The 24,177-nt window shown below is 36.2% G+C and overlaps 2 protein-coding genes and 1 long non-coding RNA gene across 5 annotated transcripts in view; 1 reads left to right on the top strand and 2 right to left on the bottom strand.

Moving 5' to 3' along the window:
• Positions 1-10,294, bottom strand: part of tp53inp1 (tumor protein p53 inducible nuclear protein 1) — a 19,507-nt gene extending 9,213 nt beyond the window's left edge. Inside the window, exons 1-3 of one of the 2 annotated variants that reach the window (XM_057834102.1) lie at positions 9,534-10,294; positions 5,531-5,844; positions 1,632-2,106 (exon numbers count right to left, since the gene is read on the bottom strand). In XM_057834102.1, coding sequence (XP_057690085.1) covers positions 1,632-2,106; positions 5,531-5,663 — 608 coding nt within the window. In that variant the 5' untranslated portion in view covers positions 5,664-5,844; positions 9,534-10,294. Of the gene's footprint in view, positions 1-1,631; positions 2,107-5,530; positions 5,845-8,252; positions 9,466-9,533 lie in introns of those variants that run through there. The other variant, XM_057834103.1, reaches the window with a different exon arrangement.
• On the top strand, positions 8,329-22,269 carry LOC130914679 (uncharacterized). The gene is made up of 5 exons (XR_009062981.1): positions 8,329-10,150; positions 14,508-14,642; positions 14,762-14,910; positions 21,341-21,486; positions 21,559-22,269. It is a non-coding gene; the product is annotated as an uncharacterized LOC130914679 (long non-coding RNA).
• Positions 17,222-24,177, bottom strand: part of nagpa (N-acetylglucosamine-1-phosphodiester alpha-N-acetylglucosaminidase) — a 25,426-nt gene continuing 18,470 nt past the window's right edge. Inside the window, exon 11 of one of the 2 annotated variants that reach the window (XM_057834100.1) lies at positions 17,222-24,136. In XM_057834100.1, the coding sequence (XP_057690083.1) occupies positions 23,992-24,136 (145 nt within the window). In that variant the 3' untranslated portion in view covers positions 17,222-23,991. The remainder of the gene's footprint in view (positions 24,137-24,177) is intronic. The other variant, XM_057834099.1, reaches the window with a different exon arrangement.

Raw genomic sequence — 24,177 nt, 5'->3', positions numbered from 1 at the left:
CTTGGTGCCACTACTGAAAGCCAATGTGAGTCAGGTTTTTTTAATGGCCATCCACAGTGTACAACAAACCAAGCTGATAAGCTAGCAGGCTGCTAGCTGAGTTCGTTAGGCCCTATGGGAATTTTATTGCCAAAGAAGACTCCGTTCAATACTTGGTGCCACTGCCAAATTTGAGTTAGGTTTTTCTGAATGGCCATCCACAGCACGCAACAAACAAGCTGCTTGCTAGCACACTGATAGCCGAGTTTACTAGGCCCTATGGGGATTTTATTGCCAAAGAAAGCTCACTTCGATGCTTGGTACCACAACAGAAAGTCAATTCAGACAGATTAAGAAAATAAATATAAAAAATTGGGGAAATCCACAGTGTACAACAAACCAAGCTGATAAGCTAGCACACTGGTAGCTGAGTTTATTAGGCCCTATGGGGATTTTATTGCCAAAGAAGACTCCGTTCAATACTTGGTGCCACTTACGAATTCGAGTTAGGTTTTTTTTTAATGGCCATCCACAGCACGCAACAAACAAGCTGCTTGCTAGCACACTGATAGCCGAGTTTACTAGGCCCTATGGGGATTTTATTGCCAAAGAAAGCTCACTTCGATGCTTGGTATCACAACAGAAAGCCAATTTAGACAGATTTAGAAAATAAATATAAAAAATTGGGCAAATCCACAGGGTACAACAAACCAAGCTGATAAGCTAGCACACTACTAGCCTAGTTTGTTCGGCACTATGGGGATTTTTTTTGCCAAAGAAGGCTCGCTTTGATGCTTGGTATCACAACAGAAGGTCAATTTAGCCAGATTTGGGGAAAAAAAATTAAATGGGGACATCCACAGTGTACAACAAGACAAGCTAATAAGCTAGCACACCGCTAGCCTGGGTTTGTTAGGCCCTATGGGGATTGTATTGCAAAACAAGGCTCATTTCTATCCTTGGTATAACAACAAAAGGTCAATTTAGCCAGATTAAAAAAATACAAATTCTGGGACATCCACAGCGTACAACAAAACAAGCTGATAAACTAGCACAATGCTAGCCTGGGTTTGTTAGGCCTGATATGAATTTTATTGCCAAAGAAGGCTCAGTTTGATGCTTGGTATCACAACAGATGGTCAATTTAGCCAGATTTTTTTTTAAAAATTAAAAATGGGGACATCCACAGTGTACAACAAAACATGCTGATAAGCTAGCACACTGCTAGTCGAGTTTGTTAGACACAAAGAAGTTTAATTGCTAAAAAAGACAGGTCCATTTCAGCAGATTTTTTAAAGTAAAAAATGGACACCTGAAGTGTGCAACGAACACACTGCTAAGCTAGAACACTGCTAACCAAGTTTATTGGGCTTTATAGTGATTTAATCGCTAAAGAAGACTCAGTGCCACTACAGAAGGTCAATTTAATGCCTATTTAAAAATAAAACTAGACATACAGAGTGCAACAACCAAGGTGCTGTGCTAGGGCTAGCGCTAGGAGCCATTAGCCTGGACGAAATCAAGCATGATTTGGATTTTAAGTGGACATGCTCTAAGAAAGATGATCCTTAGCACTTGCTAATTGCTTATTACGACTGTGCCTCTGTTGTCGTAGCAAAAAAACTCTTCTATCAAAAGGCCAAAGTTCTTACCTGTGTCGCGAGCTATCCAGAGAGCGTCTTCCTTTCTCCTTAGGAGCAGTAGCCAGTTCCAAGTCCATGGAACGTGGCATTGGGTCCAGGTTGAGTCTGGGAGGGCTGTGGTGGGCGTAGACCGACATGCTGGGGTGTTCGATCAGCAGGTTCTCGAGAGGACTAGTCTCCACCAGGACGGAGCGGACCCCGCGGCCGGTGAAGCACGGCGGGGGCGTGACGAACCAGCTCTCCTCCAGAGACGCCGCATCCACGCGCAGGAAATCGCCGTCCTCTTCCTCGTCCTCCTCGCCACCGCCGTCCGGGTCGGTGTCGGCCGTGGAGTTGAGGGAGGTGCAGGAAGCGTAGCGGACGGGCGGGCTGGCCACGGGGGAAGGGATTATCACCAGGTCTTCGTCTTCTTCCTCTTCCACGTCTTTGCCGACAACGGCGCCAGAGAGGCCGTCGCCGCAGCGCTGACCGGAACAGCTGTCGGCTGGAGACAGCGGAAAAGTGGAGCCGATTATTTTTACGGTTATCACGATAAATCGACAGTAAAATCAAATGACAATTGCTTCGGTAGTTGGTTTGTTTTCAGACATTGTTGAAACAATTTTTTAGCCTTTTAACAGTGAACGTTCTCCTTTCTATTTTTGTTGTTTTTTGTTTTTTTTAATTAAAAAAGGGGGGGGAAACTATAGACATTTATTCTTTTTTAAATTTATATTAAACATTTTCTTTTAACTTAAAAAAGGGAAACAAACTAGATATTTTTTAATTTATATATATATATATATATATTTTTTTTCTTTCTTTTTTAAATTGTTTTTACGGTAATTTTTTCATTTATATTTTATTTTTTTCAACATCTTTTAAAAATGTTTTCAGTTTTTATCATAAAAGGAAAAACTATGTTCATTATCTTGTATTTATATATATATATTTTAAATCAATTATTAATTATTAATAATTATTAATTAAAATTAATATTTTTATTGTATTTAGTATGTTTTCATTCAGGGAAAACTAGATTTTCAATTAGTTTTTTATTGTTTATAGTTTTTCTTTAGTTAAAAAGGAAAAACTATGTTCATTATTATTATTTTTTTTCAATTAAAATTTTTTGTTTTTTAAATATATGTATTAATTTTTAAAAAACTTTTTATTAAAAGGGAAAAACTAGATTTTCATTATTTTTTAATTTATATTTAAATGTTTTTTTGAATTGTTGCTAGTTTTTGTCAATTAAAAAAGGAAAAACTATGTTCATCATCTTTTATTTATATATTTTTTAATTAGAATATTTATTTAGTTTGTTTTGATTAAAAAGGGAAAAACTATATTCATTTTTTTTAATATACCGTATATACATTAAAAATATTCCTTTTAAAAAAGGGAGGCGAACTATTTTTTTTAATGTATATATTCTAATTAAGTACATTTTTTTAATTTTAATGTTATTTACATTTGTTGCATTAAAAACAACTAACGTACAAAAAACAAAGTATTATTTTTTATGTATTTTTGTACGTTTTTATTTTTAACTTTATACATCAGAAAAAAGGAAAAACAGCAGTGAATATTATATTTTCAATTTATTTTTGGGGTCCTTTCTTTGTAAATATTCTTATTTTGATAGTTAATTTAACGTTTTCAGAAATTGTTGCTCTATAAATTGGTCATTTTATGAGGCTCTACATCAAACAATTAATAAATAGTAAATCTATGATGATGTTAGGCTACTAACGAAATGTAAAAGAATGAAAACGTGCAAGCTTCCGAAGGGGGGGAAAAAAGAAGTGCAGTGTCTTGCTTGCACCAGGAGGGGACGCTGCGTTCTCTTAGATTTCTATCCAAGTGTCACTTGACTATGCCTGACCACTGGCTCCTTAATAGCAGCTTTACAAACACACGCCAATGCTGACATTATTTTTGCACAGCCAAAACAGACACTCCGGTCAGCATCCGACTTGAATGCAGTGACTCACCCAGACAGGAAGTTAAAAGCCCAGCTGGCCGCACACTAAAAATAACCCGTGATACTTTTTCATTCCCTAAGAAACCACATGAACTTAATTATTTTTATACTTTTTGCCCCAAAATAATCAGTCCTCAAAGCGAAGCTTTGCCAACAAAGACACTCCCGCGTCTTCAACTCCTAGACGCAAGACTCAATGGCTGCCATTGGACGTCGATCGACGTCCGATCCGTTTGGACTGGGGTCGAAGTATGAATTTGTAGGATGAAAATATCATTGGATTTTTAACTAGTGCTGCACAAATCATTCAAATTGTTTTTATACTGTAACTGAGTTGATGAAAAGATGAACAAATTTAACTTTTTCAATCAAAAGCTAACTTATTCCCAATGAATTGAAAGGAATTGTTGATTGATCAACTATGGTAGTAGATTTAAAGTTGAATGCTATTTTGTGCTAGACAATCCGATTAATCGCACTCTGTTAATCGCAATTAAAGTGTCACGATTTCCCAGCCATAGTCAAAGTACATATTTTTATTGGTTTTTGTTTCAATTTAAAAAAAAAAAAAAAAGAACAAAAACAATTACAATATTGTTTATATATACATTGTATATTTATTATCTTATACAAAAACTTAAATTTCACAAAAAGGAAAAATAAAAAAACTAAAAAATACATTTTAAAATATTGTAAATATTCTCTTATAAGTCTTTTTTTCTAAAATGTTATTTTTTATTTTGAACTTTTATTTTAAATGTTAGGACTAAAAGTGTTAAATCATTATCTTTATTTTTTTTTTTTATGTAATTATTTCATTTCTTTGCAGACTTTATTAATGTAATATTAATAAATTCTAAAAAGAAAGTTTTTTTTATACTTTATTTAAATAATTTATTTAAACTTTTTCAATGTACGCACTAGAAAAATATTTTACATTTAATATTCTTTTAAAATCATGTTTTTTTAATGGAATTTTTACAATAAGAAAATAATTTATTAATATTCTATATTATATATTAGTTTATTTCAAATAACTCAAAATACATATTTTTATTGGCTTGTATTTCAATTTAAAAAATTCTATTAATATTTATATATATTTATAAAATATTTATTAGTTTATTTAAAAACAATTTTTGAAGTATTATTTTCAACTTTTTTTAAAATGTTGCAAATAAAAAATATATTTAACAGTAAATATTGTCTTTTAAATCATGATTTTGTCATGTCATAATTTAATTTTTTTTACAAGTGAATTTATTATTGTATTATATATTTATCAATTTATTTAAAATTTTATTATAAAAAAGGAAAAAATAGTATTATTTTCATCTTGTTTTTTTTAAATGGTACAACTAAAAAATGTTAATTTTATTGTAATTACGTCATTTAAAAATAGATTATATTTATAATATATATAAATTATATATTGATATTATTATTATGTCATACTATACTATGACAATATTATATATCGAGTTATAAATATATATAATTAATAATTTTTAATTAATTAAATTAATAATACATTAATTAAATTTTTTTAATTAAAAAAAAAAAGTTATTTCAAATGTTTTTTTTTTATGTAACAACTAAATAAAAAACAGTAAATATTCTCTTTTTAAATAATGTTATTTTTTAATGGAATTATTTGAATTAAAACTAAAACTAAAAGAAAAGAAAATGAATGCCAATGATTTAAAAATAAATAATACATTGCACCCTTGCAGAACATGAACCGACTCAACCCATGTCATGACGGGTCACTGTGTGTTTATGTTTTGACTGCGTTCTATTTTCAGCCCTTCCAAAAAGATGACCTGATTTGCCAGCTGTCTCACCTCAACTCTCACCTCACTCTGGCACAATGGTATTTCATATTTAAAACAGGTAGATGCGGTTATAAAAGTCAGTTGCCGGTCGGACGGGATTGACTCACCCAGGAAGTTGACCAAGATCCAGTCTTCCTCGTCTTCCTCCTCCTCAGGTTGCTTTTCGTGACGGCGGAGGCGACTCGGCTGCGGCGCGACATCGTCGTCGCCGAACAGGGCGCTGGCGAATCTCTGGAACATCCTGCTGAGGCGCGGTTTGGGTAGGGGCGGCGAGTCGCTTCGGTCATCAGCTGCGGGCGGACAGGCGCTCGTCCGGGGCGCTAAAGTGCATCAAGTGCGGGGTGGAGCGGCTCATCGGCGAGCCAGCGGGCAAAACATGGTTAAAAGTGTGGACACGGAGGAGAGAGAACGATCTTGAGACCTGGAAGACACAAAGAAAATCACCATTTTAGCATTGCGGTATTCACCTGCTAGCTCATTTATGGACTTTTTCATTATTTGTTAGCATTAAGCTAGTCTTCATTTCGACTAGCTCGTTTATGGAATTTTTTCCGTTATATGTTAGCATTACGCTAGTCTTCATTTCGGCTAGCTCGTTTAAGCAGTTTTATACTGTATGTTAGCATTAAGCTAATCTTCATTTGGACTAGCTCGTTTATGGACTTTATTATATGTTAGCATTAAGCTAGTCTTCATTTCGACTAGCTCGTTTAAGGACTTTTTTTATTATATGTTAGCATTAAGCTAGTCTTCATTTCGACTAGCTCTATCATGGACTTTTTTTTAGTATATGTTAGCATTAAGCTAGTCTTCATTTCAACTAGCTCGTTTATGGACTTTTTTATTATATTTTAGCATTAAGCTACTCTTCATTTCGGCTAGCTCGTTTAAGGAGTTTTTACATTGTATGTTAGCATTAAGCTAATCTTCATTTGGACTAGCTCGTTTGTGGACTTTATTATATGTTAGCATTAAGCTAGTCTTCCTTTAGACTAGCTCGTTTATGGAATTTTTTTTTACTATATGTTAGCATTAAGCTAGTCTTCATTTCGACTAGCTCGTTTATGGACTTTTTATTATATGTTAGCATTAAGCTAGTCTTCATTTCAGATAGTTCATTTATGGAGTTTTTTCCATTATATGTTAGCATTAAGCTAGTCTTCCTTTCGACTAGCTAATTTATGGAATTTTTCATTATATGTTAGCATTAAGCTAGTCTTCATTTCGGCTACCTCATTTATGGACTTTATTATATGTTAGCATTAGGCTACACTTAATTTTGGGCACCTTGTTTATGGAGTTTTTCCATTATATGTTAGCATTAAGCTAGTCTTCATTTTGACTAGCTTATTTATGGACTTTTTCATTATATATTAGCAATAAGCTAGTTTTCATTTCGACTATCTCGTTTATGGACTTTTTTATATGTTAGCATTAAGCTAGTCTTCCTTTCGGCTAGCTCGTTTATAGAGGTTTTCCATATGTTAGCCCATTAAGCTAGTCTTTCAATCGTTTGTCAGTTTATCCAACTTTAATTTTTCATTCAGCTAACAGATTGTTAGAATAAACAATATAAGATATATTTAGCAATAGGACAGCAACATTATATTGAAGAAGTGATATATCGTGATATTCTCCCACCAAGAATCGATAGATCGTTAAGAGGTTAATACCAAAAACATTTTTCTTGGTTGTTGCATTCTGTACGTCTAGTTTTATCTTTAAATATGCATTAAATTGACCTTCCGTGGTGGCAGTGTGAGTCTTCTTTAGCAATAAAATCCATATACTGCCTAATGATCATGGTTAGCAGTGTGCTAGCTTAGCAGCTTTTTTGTTGCACACTTCGGGTGGCCATATTTTATTTTTTAAAATCTGCCTAAATTGACCTGCAGAGGCACCAAGCATCGAACGGTCTTAGTGTCTAACAAACTCGACTAGCAGTGTGCTAGCTTATCAGCGTACTTTGTTATACACACAACACCGAGCAGGACATACAATTATTTGACTCCAAAGCAGGCTTTGTGCCTGTGAACAGCGCAAAGACTTGTGGGTACATCTGCAGGTGGGCAACCATAACTTTACATAGTGGGTGAATTCATACGCGAATGTTCTGTTAACAAACACACAACAGTAAGCCTGATCTGCCAACGAAAAGGAAGTTAAATTTCTTACTTAAATCTCACAAGCGCCAGAATGAATTTGAAACACACAATCAATTATTAATATAATACTGAGCCGCATCATAGGGTTTAAAGTGAGCCGCATCATAGGGTTTAAAGAGCCACAGGTTGCAGACCCCTGGGCTAAAGGGTACCAAAAATAATCCAGAAATACAATGAAATTGCCAAAAGAAATAAAAATATATACGTTTTATATTCCGCAAAACTCCCGAAAAAAAGCAGAAAAGGAAGCAGTGTCAATAGTACAGTACTGTAAAATTTTTGGAACTTTTGTTCGAATTTCGTTAAAAAAAATAAAATAATTGGTATTAGAGCGGCACTCCCTATCAGCAGATTCTCAAAATCAGGTGACTCGGACTTGGGTGCGATCTCAAATGAAAACAAATGGTGAAATAAGACCAGGAAATACAGTGCAGTAGCGCTTGACTTCACTGTGACTATGATGGGCGACAAGAAAAGATTTATGATTCCTGTATCTAAAAACGTTGCCAGCTGACAACATGAAGCCAACATCAATGAAATACTCTATCTAGAGCTCGTAAATAACAACACAATTAATAATCACCTTTCAAAATAGCAACACCAGTATTCCTATGTTTCTCATTGCTGACCATTTCAAAGGTTAAAAAAAAAAAAAAATACTCACAGTGGCGTCTAACCTCTGTCTACGAACGCGTCGCTCTCCTTTTTATGCTTCTTACGTTGCCATTTCGAAATCCAACAAAGTGTAATTATTAAATGTAGTGACTGAACGTGTGTTTGTATCTTCAATTCGGTATACTTCGGCCAACATTCATATCGTTTGTCGTTTCAAAGACGCGTGACGTTCACGGCACACGCGCTCTTTGTTTACCACAGTCCAAACGCGAGCATGTATGTGGTTGCCACGAATATAAAACTCGTGGGCCTTTGTTCCCTAAAAGGTGGAAGTGCAGCCCAACGTATTTTTTGGAACCGTTGGCAGAACACCGGAACTTGCTTTGTATTTTGTACTTAATCAACAACTGATTTGTCCGCCAGCACTTGAACGCAAACGAGTTCAAGACTGGGGTTCACTGCGGTTGTGCCGCCTTCAGGACCTTTTATTTGGTATCGTACTTTTGTGTGTTGAGGTAATAACATCCTTTTCTAAAGCAGACGGTGCGCTTTAAACTATTTAAACGTCTTTAAACGAACGAAATACGAACAAAAGACTGCCTGGCAAACACTCAGTCAATAGGAACAACAAGAAAAGTGCTAAAAATCCACTGTTATCATTCTAGGAAACGAGGTTATACGCACACAAACCACTCGATAATGCTACTTGCTGAGTGGCAAAATAAAATAAATATGTGAACAAATGTATACTTTATTTCACCAATACGCGAATCCTATTATGAAAATGGTTAATTTAGCGAAACTTCCATGTAATTTATGCAAACAAGCGTTTACAATAATACTTTTTATTGCGTCAGCCAAAACATCGAATAGTGGATTTGTCAGCTAGCTTGTTTTAGCATTAAGTCATCTGATTTAAAAGTGGGGGTCGAGGAGCCTGTTTGTGTAAAGACGATTTAGCTCGTTAGCAGTCGGGCGTGGAAGAGGAAGGGAGGGTAGTTGTTATTCGACACGGATAGGGAAGGACTAACCGACGTCTGCATGAAAACACAACAACGTTATCATCATGCACTAACACACCTTAACGCACCGGGAAAAAGGTGCTTTTAAAACAGCAGTAAGGCTTAAAAACACCGAGCACTGACATGCTAATTAATCTGGAACAAAATGTACACCGACGGGAACAAAGCAGCCTCCAAATGTCTTTAAAACGCTGATAAATATTTGATAACAACACAGAATTTACGCTTAAATCAATTTCAAAATGCGTCGAAAGTGCTACAAATGATTAAAGTCTGAATAATATGTGCTGAGAAAACAAAGAACTCACCTGCAGTTCAGTCGACGACTTTATAAGGTATTAAAAATAATTCCTTTTCGAACGCGAGGTAGATGCGTGACTTTTTCGAAAAAATGGAAAAACTCGCCGTTTTCTTCGCAGAAGAAATAAAAGTACAAAAAAGGCGTAAGATTAGGAATTGGACATCGACTGTTGTTTCTCCTCTCCCCAACTGCTTCTTTTGTTATTGTTGTATGTGGATGGAAGGCCTACTAACAGCTGATCGCTGTGACGTTGGAAGGCGGGGCCAAAGCAAGCGTCTCGACCAATTGCAAGCCGCAGGGAAGTCTGTCACTATCCCACGTGACCTATGTTTGCTGGGGGACATGACTGGACAACGCTCGCACGAGCAATGTTACATAAGCCTAACCATTTCCGGTTCTGGTTGTGTTTTGTAATGTAATAAAGATTTATGTCTATTTTTGTTTTAGGATGTTTATTAAAAGGACCTTATGTTTTACCTTATGTCATGTTTAATAAAATATAAAGTAAGCTATCAAAGCAGTATATTTAGTAAAGCTAGCAACATGCTAACAACAAAGGAGAGGTGAAAACTACTTTTTTCACATTTGGTTGACCTCCAACTTGGATATATTTTCTTCTTTAAGGTGATATTGGAAACTGTTGTTTTTCTCTGTTTTATATTTAATAATAATAATATTTATCATAAAAATATTTACGTAGAGCAAAGTGCAAACATTTGGGGTTTATTTCTTTTAAAGCTAAAGTTATATTTTTTTCTATTTTTTTTTTTAAGCAATATTTTTATATTTTTTCTTTGAGATGTTATATTTCTATCTTTGTATTTTTAAATTGTGAAGAAGTGCTTTGAAGTAAGCTGTCAAAAACAGTACATTTAGTAAAATTAGCAACATGCTAATAGCAAACATGTTTTTCAAAGCGGTGAAAATACTTTTTTTAACCTTTGGTTGATGTCCAATTTGTATATATTTTCTTATTCAAGGTGATATTGGAAACCGTTGTTTTTGTTTTATATTTCATAATAAATAGGAATATTTATGATAATTATGTCAAGCAACGTGCAAACATTTGTTTTGTTTTTTTTTTCTTTTAAAGCTAAAGTTAGATTTTTTGGGGGGGCAATATAGTTATTTTCAATATGTTATATTTTTAGCTTTACTGAACAGTGCATCAAAGTAAGATATCAATAACAGTACATTTCGTAAAACTAGCAACATGCTAACAACAAAGGAGTTTTTCAAAGCGGTGAAAACAACTTTTTTTTCTTAGATTTAGTTGACCTCCAATTTGTTCAGTTTTATATTTTTTCTTCTTTAATGTGATTTTGGAAACAGTTGTTTTTCCTTTTTTTTTTTTTTTTTTTTTTTTTTAATAATGTTTAATATTTATGTCGCGTAAAGTACAAACATTTGTGTTTTTTTTCCCCTTAATATTCTTTGTCAAGATCATTTTTTGGAGCAATGTTTTTTTTTTTTTTAAGATGTTATATTTTTATCTTTAATGTTCTGCTTTACAGTTGAAAAATATTAAGTAAGCTATCAAAAACAGTACTTTAGTAAAACTAGCAACATGCTAACAACAAAGGAGTTTTTCAAAGTGATGAAAACTACTTTTCCCCCCATATTTGGTTGACCTTCAGTTTGTTCAGATTTAGATAAAATTGCTTTTATAAGGTAAAACTGGAAACTATTTTTCCTGTGTTTTATAACGTTTAATATTTACATCGAGCAAAATCCAAACACTTTTTTTTTCTTTTTAAGCTAAAATTATTTTTTGTCACGATCGTATATGGAGCATTTTTTTCCCTTCATTTTTTAAGATGTTACATTTTTATCTTTCATGTCTGCTTCACGGTTTAAAAATATTAAACTATCAAAAACAGTACTTTAGTAAAACTAGTAACATGCTATCAACAAATACGTTTTTCAAAGAGGTGAAAACGACTTTTTTTCACATTTGGTTGACCTCCAATTTATTCAGATTTATAAATATTTTCTTCCAAAAGGTAATATTGGAATTTGGAATTTTTAACATTTATGTCGAATAAAGTGCAAACATTTTTCTTTTTTCTTTAAAAGCTAGTTATATTTTTTGTCAAGATCGTTGTGTTGATTTTTACAAAATGTTATATTTGTATCTTTAATGTTCTGCTTTACAGTTGAAAAATATTAAGTAAGCTATCAAAAACAGTACTATAGTAAAACTAGCAAAATGCTAACAAAAATATTAAGTAAGCTATCAAAAACAGTACTATAGTAAAACTAGCAAAATGCTAACACCAAAGGAATTTTTCAAAGCGGTAAAAACCTTTTCCCCTACATTTGGTTGACCTCCAGTTTGTTAAGATTTAGATATATTTGCTTTTATGAGGTAAAATTGGAAACAATTGTCTTTCTTTGTTTTATAACTTTTAATATTTACATAGAGCAAAGTGCAAACACTTGTTTTTTTTTTCTTTTTAAGCTAAAGTTAGATTTTTTTGTCAACATTGTTTTTTTGGGGGGAACAATTTAAGTTTTTTACCCCAAGATGTTACATTTTATCTTTAATGCTCTGCTTCACATTTTAAAAATATGAAGTAAACTATAAAAAAACAAACAAGTACTTTAGTAAAACTAGCAACATTCTAAAGACAAACAAGTTTTTCAAAGATGTGAAAACTTGGTTGACCTTCAATTTAATCAGATTTATCATGTGATTTTCATCTACCGAATATTGATCTCTGTCAATCGGAGGATATTATAAATGACGTCAAATAAAATACTTCCAAAATATTCAATTTCAGCGGAATTATTGAGGATACACAAGTCAATGAGTGCGATGAGTGAAATACGTTTTTTCAAAAAAGGTTTTGTCAGGTCCGTGTTGTGTAGGAGCTGATGCAACGCCAAGGCCATGAAGGACGTTCTTATCAGTGTTGTGATGTCATATAATGTCCAGGTGCGACCCGATTACGCGCGAATGGAAAAACGGTAGGTCAATGAAGCGGGCCTTATCTTGCCTGTGTGTTTTTCCAATTCCAATTTATGGTTGTTTTGATCGTGCCAAGCGAGGACAGTTATGTGACAGACTGACAGCAATCAGATAATTAATGGAAATTTTGTTTATCAATGTAAGGCCAGTGAGAACAGAGTGTAATTAGATTGGCTGAGTATGTCCTAATACATGTGAAAATAAATACAGAAGTACAAAACATAAAGACAAGAGTTTGCTCGACATTAATAGGTTATTGCTACAAAACATTATGAAACAAAAACTTTCTAAATTCCAATATTGCCTTATGGAATAAAATATTTTTTAAATCTGAATAAATTGGAATGTGAAAAAAGTAGTTTTCACCTCTTTGTAAACTTGTTTGTCGTTAGCATGTTGCTAGTTTTGCTAAAGTACTCTTTTTGATAGTTTACTTAATATTTTTAAACTGTGAAGCAGAACATTAAATATAAAAATCTAACATCATGAAAAAAAACAAAAACTAAATTGCTCAAAAAAACGATCTTGCCACACGGTTGCTAGCCATCATATGCTATTGTTTAGCCACAACTGGATTCATTACCATATTACTATTCATCCTTCACACAGCCGCTGCAAACAGAAATGTCGTTTAATCCATCTGCAGGCGACACAAAGAACATGATTTTACGACACTGTGCAGGTGTGCGCTGGTCCTCATGGGAAACGTAGTTTTTCTTAAGGCAAAATAATAGGGTTGTTCCAATCATGTTTTTTTGCTCCCGATCCGATCCCGATCGTTTTAGTTTGAGTATCTGCCGATCCCGATTTTTCCCGATTCGATTGCTTTTTCTTGTGCTCCCGATTCAATTCCAATCATTCCCGATAATTTTTCCCGATCATATACATTTTGGCAATGCATTAAGAAAAACATGAATAAAACTCGGACGAATATATGCATTCAGCATACAGTACATAAGTACTGTATTTGTTTATTATGACGATAAATCGTCAAGATGGCATTTACATTATTAACATTCTTTCTGTGAGAGGGATCCACGGATAGAAAGACTTGTAATTCTTAAAGGATAAATGTGACTTTGTATATTGTGACTAAATATTGCCATCTAGTGTATTTGTTGAGCTTTCAGTAAATGATACTGTAGCCATTTAACTGTTCAGCCCAAATGCATGATGGGAAGTGCAACTATGACTGTGCGTAGGGGCACCAATTGATATGTCTTCTCTGCGTTGGGAAGTAACATAGGGTGTTAAGGAAAAGATCAACCACTACTTTTCTTCCCCACATTGCTTCCCACAATATTTCTAATTGTTGAGAGAGGGATTTTAAGGCTTTAGCCAATTTAAAAGAGGCTCCAAAGACTGCCAAAATTCTCTCTACTCATTTTACATTGCCTGTTAGCTCTATATATAGGTAAAATGGCGCCATTATAGATTGAACGCGACAATGCGTGAATGGGTCGTGCAGCGCATGCGTTAATTGCATTAAATATTTTAACGTGATTAATTTCTAAAAAATTAATTACCGCTGTTTACGCGATAAATTTGATAGCCCTACTTTAAGCCAAAACTAAAAACTCTGGATGAATATAAGACATTTTGTCTGTAACGTTAAATACAATTAGAAAACGATTTAATTAAAAAATATATATATATTTAAAAAAGGCATGTCCGATATTTTTTTGCCAAGTCCGATACTTTGAAAATGACGTGATCGGACCCGCTTTACAAAATACTACCACTTTTTTCCACCCGCGTCGCTACAATCGACCAAAACTGAAAAGTTACTGTTTATTTAAAGTGCCTGTGGCACATAAAAGCATGTTTATTTCATATTACATGAAGTATTTAATGCTCCAGAATTAAATGGACCGCTTAGAAGTATGTGGAAGTGTTTGATATATTTATTCTATTATTGTCACAAAACAGCCATTACCATAAAACATGGAGAAAGACTGTGGATTCATTTGATTTTGCAGATTAATTGATTTATTTTTTGCATCATGGCAGCCAAATGTGCTGCAGGCTTTTGTTGCTACACCAGAGTGAGTGGTGTGAGGCTTTTTGAATTTCCAAAAGATCCTTGTTCGCCGCGATGATTAAGGACAAGTCCGACAACCGAGGAGCCATTGGACGGACAAGGAAGTGAGTAAGCTTCGTGTTTTATATTAAGTCAAACACTGGGATCATGGCAAACGTTTTAATAAGGAGGTGGCTGGCATTTGTGGGTGATAATACTACTACTGTTTTGTTTACATTTTCAGCGTTTCCTCTTCTCTCTCTGGTGACGAGCACTGCCTGCCCACCGGGCAGCAGAACGACGAGCCGTAACTTGCTCGCCGCCTTGGGCTGGCCGATCAGTGAAGACAATCAAGCCCGCCGCCGCGTGTGACATGAGTTGGGGAAGTTTTGTGTGAGTTTTTCAGCGTTTGCCACCCTCCCACTTCAAACGGATTGGACATCTACTAGTGTTAAACTCATTCCAATTCACAGCGTAAAGATGAAAAAAGCTTGTTTTTCCTGTTTAATAGCTGTTTTGTAGACTATCCTAGAATTTCATGATAATTCGAAGAAAGTAAGACACAATACTTATGCAACACATTTTCATCTTGCTGCACGCAAGTTGCTGAGGAATGCTCGTGGACAAAACATTCTCCGATCAGTGTGTCAGTGGTTCAACAAAACAATTCTTAGAGAGGGGTTTCCTCTTCCACATGTGGCGCCAGATCGGGGGTGGGAACTTTTTTACATAATGCTGTTTTCGCACATGTTGCACAACTGCATTGAACACGTCAATAACTAACCTCTTCGGGGCCTGGTAGGAAATGGGACAAAACGTACAGTATGGAAAAGGGAAAAGCAACTGAAAATTTTGAAGTCTGACTTTAAATTTGGACTTTAATTCAAAAGTACAGCGCCCTCCAAAATTATTGGCACCCCTGGTTAAGATGTGTTTTTTAGCTTCTAATATATATATATTTTTAATTCAAATAATATGGGACCTTAATGGAAAAAACAGAGAAAATCCAACCTTCAATACAAGTGCATTTATTCAGTGGGGAAAAAATCCCACATAAAGAAATAATTATTTAACATCAAATAATGTGTGTCACAATTATTAGCACCCCTGGTGTTAATACTTTGTACAACCCCCTTTTGCCAACAAAACAAGGTCTGGGGACTAAGATGTCCACGGGAGGAGCTTGATTTTGTGTCTGGTGAACCATTTCTGTGTAGATTTGGCCATATGTTTAGGGTCATTGTCTTGCTTGCTGAAAGACCCAGTGACGACCCATCTTCAGCTTTCGGGCAGAGGGCAACAGATTTTGATTTAAAATGTCCTGGTATTTCAAAGCATTCATGATGCCATGCACCCTAACAAGGTTCCCAGGGCCTTTGGAAGCGAAACAGCCCCACAGCATCACTGACTCACCCCCATACTTTACAGTGGGTATGAGGTAAGAGTGGGAACCTCTTGGTACCTCACAATACGATACGATTTGCGATACAAAGCTCACGATAACGATAATCTGACGATATAGCGATAGAACGATTTCGATACATTGGTCAGGAAATCATTCTAGGATATTTTACAAAAAACTAATAAACAGGTAAACAAGCTTCTGCTGTGATTTGGAATGAGATTATCACTAGTAGAACTGAGAGGGTGGCAGCGAATGAACGAATGTTCATTCGCTGAACGAATGTTCATTCGCTGCCATCCCTCCCACTTCAAACTGATTGAACGTCTATGGCCGTCAGTGGCAGCCAATGCCAGGCAATGAGTCATTTTGGGCCATTGAAGGTCATTTACCTGTTGATTTTCAGTTACTTCCTGTTGATTTTGCGGTATTTTATGGGTCTCTTGCTGTTTATTTTGCGTTACAGAATAGGAAGTGACCTGGGAATCACCCAAATGAATAGGCAGTGACTGAAACTCAACAGGAAATGACCTGTAAATGCCCTAAAATGAAAAGCAAGTGACCTGTAAATGCCCCTAAAATTGGACCGAATGACTGTGAATGCTCAGGTTTTGAATGAACGAACGTTCCCAGTCTAAATAGATTGGGCTTTGAGTACCGTCATTGGAAGCCTTTTTTTTGTTTGTTTGTTTATTGACACCTTTTTAAAACGATATCTCGATTCTTGACAGGAGCATATCGATAACCTTTTGGGATACAAAGTATCACAATATATCACCATTTCGATATTTTGTCACACCCCTAGTATGAGGTGCTTTTCAGCATGAGCATCTTTCGTGGCACGCCAGACCCACTTAGAGTGTTTGTTGCCAAAAATCTCAATCTTGGTCTCATCTGACCAAAGCACACGGTCCCAGGCTTCAACTGGGACCGTTGAAGATGCGCATGCTGAAAAGCACCTCATACCCACTGTGAAGTATGGGTGTGGGTCAGTGAAGCTGTTTCGCTTCCAAAGGCCCTGGGAACCTTGTTAGGGTGCATGGCATCATGAATGCTTTGAAATACAAGGACATTTTAAATCAAAATCTGTTGCCCACTGCCCGAAAGATGATGATGGGTGGTCACTGGGTCTTTCAGCAAGACAATGACCCTAAACATATGGCCAAATCTACACAGAAATGGTTCACCAGACACAAAATCAAGCTCCTCTCATGGCCATCTCAGTGCCTAGACCTTGTTTTGTTGGCAAAAGGGGGTTGTACAAAGTATTAACACCAGGGGTGCTAATAATTGTGACACACATTATTTGATGTTAGGGTTGTTCCGATCATGTTTTTTTGCTCCCGATCCGATCCCAATCGTTTTAGTTTGAGTATCTGCCGATCCCGATATTTCCTGATCTGATTGCTTTTTTTTGTGCTCCCGATTCAATTCCAATCATTCCCGATAATTTTTCCAGATCATATACATTTTGGCAATGCATTAAGAAAAAAATGAATAAAACTCGGACGAATATATACATTCAACATACAGTACATAAGTACTGTATTTGTTTGTTATGACAATAAATCCTCAAGATGGCATTTACATTATTAACATTCTTCCTGTGAGAGGGATCCACGGATAGAAAGACTTGTAATTCTTAAAGGATAAATGTGACTTTGTATATTGTGACTAAATATTGCCATCTAGTGTATTTGTTGAGCTTTCAGTAAATGATACTGTAGCCATTTAACTGTTCTGCCCAAATGCATGATGGGAAGTGTAACTATGACTGTGCGTAATGGCACCAATTGATATATCTTCTCTGCGTTGGGAAGTCACATAGGGTGTTAAGGAAAAGATCAACCACTACCGTTCTTCCCCACATTGCTTCCCACGATATTTCTAATTGTTGAGAGAGGGATTTTAAGGCTTTAGCCAATTAAAAAGAGGCTCCATAGACTGCCAAAATTCTCTCTACTCATTTTATCTTGCCTGTTAGCTTTATATATAGGTAAAACGGCGCCATTATAGATTGAACGCGACAATGCGTGAGTGGGTCGTGCAGCGCATGCGTTAATTGCATTAAATATTTTAACGTGATTAATTTCTAAAAAATTAATTACCGCTGTTTACGCGATAAATTTGATAGCCCTACTTTAAGCCAAAACTAAAGACTCTGGATGAATGTAAGACATTTTGTCTGTAACGTTAAATACAATTAGAAAACGATTTAATTAAAAAATATATATATATTAAAAAAAGGCATGTCCGATATTTTTTTGCTGATTCCGATACTTTGAAAATGACGTGATCGGACCCGATCGATCGGGACATCTTTATTTGATGTCAAATAATTATTTCTTTATGTGGGATTTTTTCCCCCACTGAATAAATCCACTTGTATTGAAGGTTGGAATTTTCTCTTTTTTTCCAATAAGGTCCCATATTATTTGAATTAAAAAAAATTATTAGAAGCTAAAAAACACATCTTAACCAGGGATGCCAATAATTATGGAGGGCACTGTATATTTTTGTTTCTTAGCGCATGAAAAAAATATCCCAGCTGAATTCTATCTCTGGCGACCCACGGGGTCACGACCTTCCCGCACTCTGGACGTAAACACGCCGACGGGAATGTGGGCGGCGCCGATGAGACACACTAACCTTGTGACACTTTTGCTTTTTTAGCTTTGACTTTCTTCTGCCTTTATTCACACATTTTAGTATAATTATCATGACACATATTTTTATAGTTTGGGTGGAGTGTCAGATCGTCGGTATTTGAACACAAACACACCCAGGGGAGAGAATGACACACATGCGCACACAAGGGACTTTTAGTGTGGTGTTGCATCAGCATGACTGACTTGAAAACAGTGGCAAAGTCCTCCGAGTTACAAAGTCTGCTGGTTTCTTAACAACAAGACTGATCAAGTGTGCCAAATTAAATGCATTTCATTTAAAAGTGAATACAATGGACAGTGTTACCTCTACTTACGAAATTGGTTCTGGAAGTCGTTTCGTAACTTGAAAATTCTGTAAATTGAAACGCGCTTTCCATGTAAATGCCCTAATCCGTTCCAAGCCCCCCCCAAATTCAGACATGTCTTTTATAATGAATAAAAATGCATCGAAACACGTACAGTGGTATGAAAAAGTATCTGAACTTTTTGGAATTTCTCACATTTCTGCATAAAATCTCCGTCAAATGTGATCAAATCTTGTCAAAATCACACAGATGCAAATACAGTGTATGTTGTAACTAAAACCACCCATGTTGTAACTAGTTTCATCAAAAAGTTTCATCATCATCACCCAAACATTTATAGGTTTTCATATTTTAATGAGGATAGCATGCAAACGATGACAGAAGGGGGAAAATAAGTATGTGAACCCTCCGCCTAAGGAGACTTAAAGAGCATTTGAAACCAATTTTTAACGAACAATTTAAGTCAGGTGGGTGTCCAATCATTTGCCACGTTTACATGGAGCCAAATATTCCAATTACAATCGGAATATTTGTTCAAACCGAATACATGTGTTCCATATAAACACCTCATTCGGAATGAACAGGCCCAAACCGAATGGAATTTCATTCCGATTCACAGGGGTGGAATATTCCTTTTCCCAAACCGATTAGAAGTAAAATTATATCATGTAAACAGGGAAGCGGAATGGTGTCTGGTTGCGTTCTTTCTGCGCATGCTCCGTACTGACGTGTTGACGTCACTTGGTGACGTAAGTAACGTCACTTTCAACATGGCTTCCAAGCACACGCACAGCGCACCCACACAACTAATTAAATGAACGGCGTATCATTCTGAAGTTTTGTTTCCACTCGAAAAGTTAAAACAGCAGCTGATCTGACGATCGATCTCCATGTTTTGCAACGTGACGCTTTGTTTTGATTAATCTGCGCATGTCAGACGGCAGTTGTCAAACGTCCTTTCGGAATAAAGGCAGTCACATGTAAATGCTGGATCGGAATAGATGAAGTGACATGTAAACAGCTGATGTAAAATTTCCATTCGGAATTATTTGAATCGGTATGAATAAAAGTCAGCATGTAAACGTGGCTACTGATGAGTGGTTTAAAGCTGCCCTGCCCACTATAAAACACACACCTGGTAAAAAGTGTCTTGATGAGAAGTATCGTCAGGTGTGCATCACGGCCCTGTCAAAAGAGCTGTCTGTAGACCTGCGATCAAGGATTGTTTATTTGTATAAAGCTGGGAAAGGACATAAGACCATCTTTAAAAGTCTGGATGTTCATCACTCGACAGTCAGAGAAGTTGTCTACGAATGGAGATAGTTTGGCACTGTTGCTTCTCTCCCAAGGAGTGGCCGACCACCAAAGATGACGGCAAGAGTTCAGCGCAGAATACTGAGAGAGGTCATAAAGAACCCTAGAGTGTCTGCTAAAGACTTACAGAAATCACTCGCAGAAGTCCAATATCTCTGTGCATACTTTAACTATATGTAAAACAATGGCCAAGAATGGTGTTCATGGGAGAACTCCACGGAGGAAGCTTCTGCTGTCTTAAAAATGTTTTTTTTTTTTTAAATAATTGTTGCTTGTTTAATGTTCGCAAAAAAAGGCACTTGACACTCCACAGGAGTTTTGGCAAAAATTCCTGTGGACTGAAGAAACCAAAGTTTAATTGTTTGGGAGCGACACACAATGTCATGTGTGTAGGAAAAATGGAACAGCTCATCAAGATCAACACCTCAACCCCACCGTGAAGCATAGTGGAGGGAGTATTATGATTTGGGGCTGTTTTGCTAGCTCAGGGCCTGGACAACTTGCAATCATTAATGGAAGAATGAATTCAAAGGTTTATCAGGATGTTTTGCAGGAAAACCTGAGGCCGTCTGTCAGACAGTTGAAGCTAAAAAGAGGATGGATGCTGCAACAAGACAATGATCCAAAACATAGAAATAAATGAACTTCAAAATGGTATCAGAAGAACAAAATACACGTTCTGGAGTGGCCAAGTCAAAGTCCAGACTTGAACCCCATTGAGATGCTGTGGTACGACCTAAAGACAGCGATTCATGTCAGACATCCTAGGTATCTGAATGAACTACAGCAGTTTTATAGAGGAGAACGGGCCAAGATTAGTCCTGATCGATGTGCCAGATTGATCTGCAGCTACAGGAAGCGTCTAGGGGGCGGGGGCACAAAGTAATAAATGTGATGGGTCACTTACTCATTTTTCCCCCCTCTGTCGTTGTTTGCATACTATCTTCATTAAAATATGAAAACCTATAAATGTTTGGGTGCTTTTAGTCAAAGCAGACACTGTTTTTTCATCTCTGATTTTGACAAAGACCAGATCATATTTGATGGTGATTTTATGCAGAAATGTGAGAAATTCCAAAAGGTTCAGATACTTTTTCATACCACTGTAACAAATACATGTTACATTTTGTTAGGGCCTCCGTCCCTCCTTCCTGAGCCCTGCCTCAGGTGAGGGGAGTTTTGCCTGATTACAGGTCGAACGTCAGACGGGTGGAGCAGCCAGCTTAAAAGCCCAGCGGACGCACCACCACGTCGCCCGAACAACTTGTCTGTTTTCCACGTCAGTTGATTCTCGCATCCCTAGTGTACCTATTGGCTTTTACCTCCGGCTCACGATATCTTTTGTTTCCAGGACCTGATCTGCGCGCCCCTCGTCGGATTCCTCGCCTGCCTCCCTTCCGAGCCTCCTCGTCAGCTCAACTACCCCGAGCCAAGCAAACTTCCAACCACCACGCTCTTTCTCGTGATCGCTAATAAAATACTACTCTCCAGAACCGTTTGTCTGCACTGGGATCCCTTCCTGCTCCCGCACACCCTAACACATTTAGATTATTCCACAAAAAACATACAATCTGAGTTGTGCATTATGTAAAAAAAACAAGAATAAAGAATATGAGTTATTGCACTCATGTAAAGCAGCTGAACACGATGATGAACAATTAATCACGTTAAAATATTTGACGCAATTAACGCACATGCCCTGCTAAAACACATTAAATGACAGCCTAGTGTCATGTCCACTTGTTACTTGTGTTTCTTGTCTCCATCTGCTGGTGCTTTAGTGCTGATTTTATGAGTTTAAGCACCATGAGCATTGTGTAAATATTGACATCAACTATGGTGAGCTACTAGTTTATTTTTTGATTGAAAATTTTACAAATTTTGATAAAACGAAAACATTAAGAGGGGTTTTAATATAAAATTTCTATAACTTGTACTAACAATTATCTTTTAAGAACTACAAGTCTTTCTATCCGTGGATCGCTTTAAGAGAATGTTAATAATGTTAATGCCATCTTGTTGATTTATTGTTATAATAAACACAGTACTTATGTACCGTATGTTGAATGTATATCAGTCTTGTGTCGTGTCTTTCCATTCCAACAATAATTAACAGAAAAATATGGCATATTTTATATATCATAATGCCATCTTGTTGATTTATTGTTATGATGAACAGATGCAGTACTTATGTACTGTATGTTGAATGTATATATCAGTCTTGTGTCTTTATCTTTCCATTCCAACAATAATTAACAGAAAATATGGCTTATTTTATAGATGGTTTGAATTGCGATTAATTACTATTAATTAATTTTTAAGCTGTAATTAACTCGATTAAAAATTTTATTCGTTTGACAGCCCTGCTAAAAAGTAAAAGCTCCAATGTAGAGAATAGTTACCCTCCTTACTTGCTTATTTCGCTTTGGCGTCCTCTAGCGTCAACAAAGTGCCATTATATTCTACCAGTTTTTTTCCTTTTCTCCCTTAACCAGGGGTCGGCAACCAAAAATGTTGAAAGAGCCATATTGGCCCAAAAAAACAAAAAACAAATATGCCAAGAGCTGCAAAAAATTAAAAGCCTTAAAAAAGCCTAATAATGAGCCTTTTTCCCTGCAGTGCATCCAACGCACCATGTGACTACTCTGTTGTATGATGCCACCTCAAGCTTAACTTCGTTACAATATTAAGGAATTGTTTCATTGCTTTTATGAAATTATAGAAATTCAATAAAGAAATCCGATTTTTGATGTCATTTTTATTTTGAGGTTTCAAAAAAACAACAAAATGGAACATACACAACACGCCCCTTATCTGGGCATGTCTTTGATTTTCTTTATTATCTCGGTTTTGTTTTTGAAGTCTGCAAATAAGTGTTCTGATATGTTGATGAATGTCTCCTTCATGTACTCACCATGTGGTTTTCCTCAATTTATTATCTCCCAGGTTGCAACAAAACATGCAGCAGTAGTGGAGTTTGGCGATGCAATCCACTTCTTAAATCTATTTTTGCGCCCCTCTAAGGATACTCGGCTGCCGGTTTGTTTACAATAGCCACCTGCCTGGCATCCCGCCCTGATAGAAACGTGTGTAACAGGCTATGACGCAAATCTTCATTGACAGAAATGTTGTAATTTAATATTTTTTCCACAATTTACAGCATTGGAAAACGTTAAGAATGGTTGTGTCATTTTTGTCCTCCTACAGAAACCATACCAAAACAAAAAATGTATTTCTCTCAACCATCTTTTTCCGTTTTGAAACATTTTTATAAATGCTCCAGGGAGGCACTAGGGTGGCGCTAAAGAGCCGCATGCGGCTTTCAAAACATGGGTTGCCAACTCCCGCACTAAACCAACGAAAATTGTCAGAACAGGAAAAACAAGTATTTTATTTTTTCAATTGTTTAGTATTCCCTCAACTAATATTGAAATAGTTCTACAAACATAATTTGACAATATTTGCATTTTATCAGCTCAAAGGTAGCAGCAGCACGTATTCCTGAGAAATCCCTCAATCTACAATACAATCATTCTGTCTGGAATGTCTGCTAAGTGTGAACTCGAAAAGCAAAGTCAGTCCTAATTTCCCTGAAAATATTTAAACCCTTGATTCATATCAAAGTACAGTGCAACGTTGACAGATGAAAGTGAAAAAAGCTACAAACCTTACAGCTTTGAGCTTTTCCAGTGTTTGGAAATGACCGGAACTTCTCAATTAGCTTTCTGTTCTGGATGAAATTAATTCCAGAGAGCTAGAACAATTCGCATTTCACAGACACCCCTCAGTCCGTGGTGATCAAAGGCAGGTAGGAGTAGCTGGCACGCAAGTCGGTCGCCGGCGAGCGCCTGCATAGCCACGCCGCTAGAACTAGCAAGCTGAGCAACAGCAGAAGGCTCAGGATGATGGTTAGCATCAGCCATGTTGCTCTGGCAATGAGAGTTTATAGAATGAAAGAAAGAAGAAAAAT

The sequence above is a fragment of the Corythoichthys intestinalis genome, chromosome 4 (genome assembly GCF_030265065.1).
Source record: "Corythoichthys intestinalis isolate RoL2023-P3 chromosome 4, ASM3026506v1, whole genome shotgun sequence".
NCBI classification, from domain to species: Eukaryota; Metazoa; Chordata; class Actinopteri; order Syngnathiformes; family Syngnathidae; genus Corythoichthys; species Corythoichthys intestinalis.
Note: the sequence above shows the minus strand (reverse complement) of the source record. Positions and strands in the feature narration are given on the sequence as shown.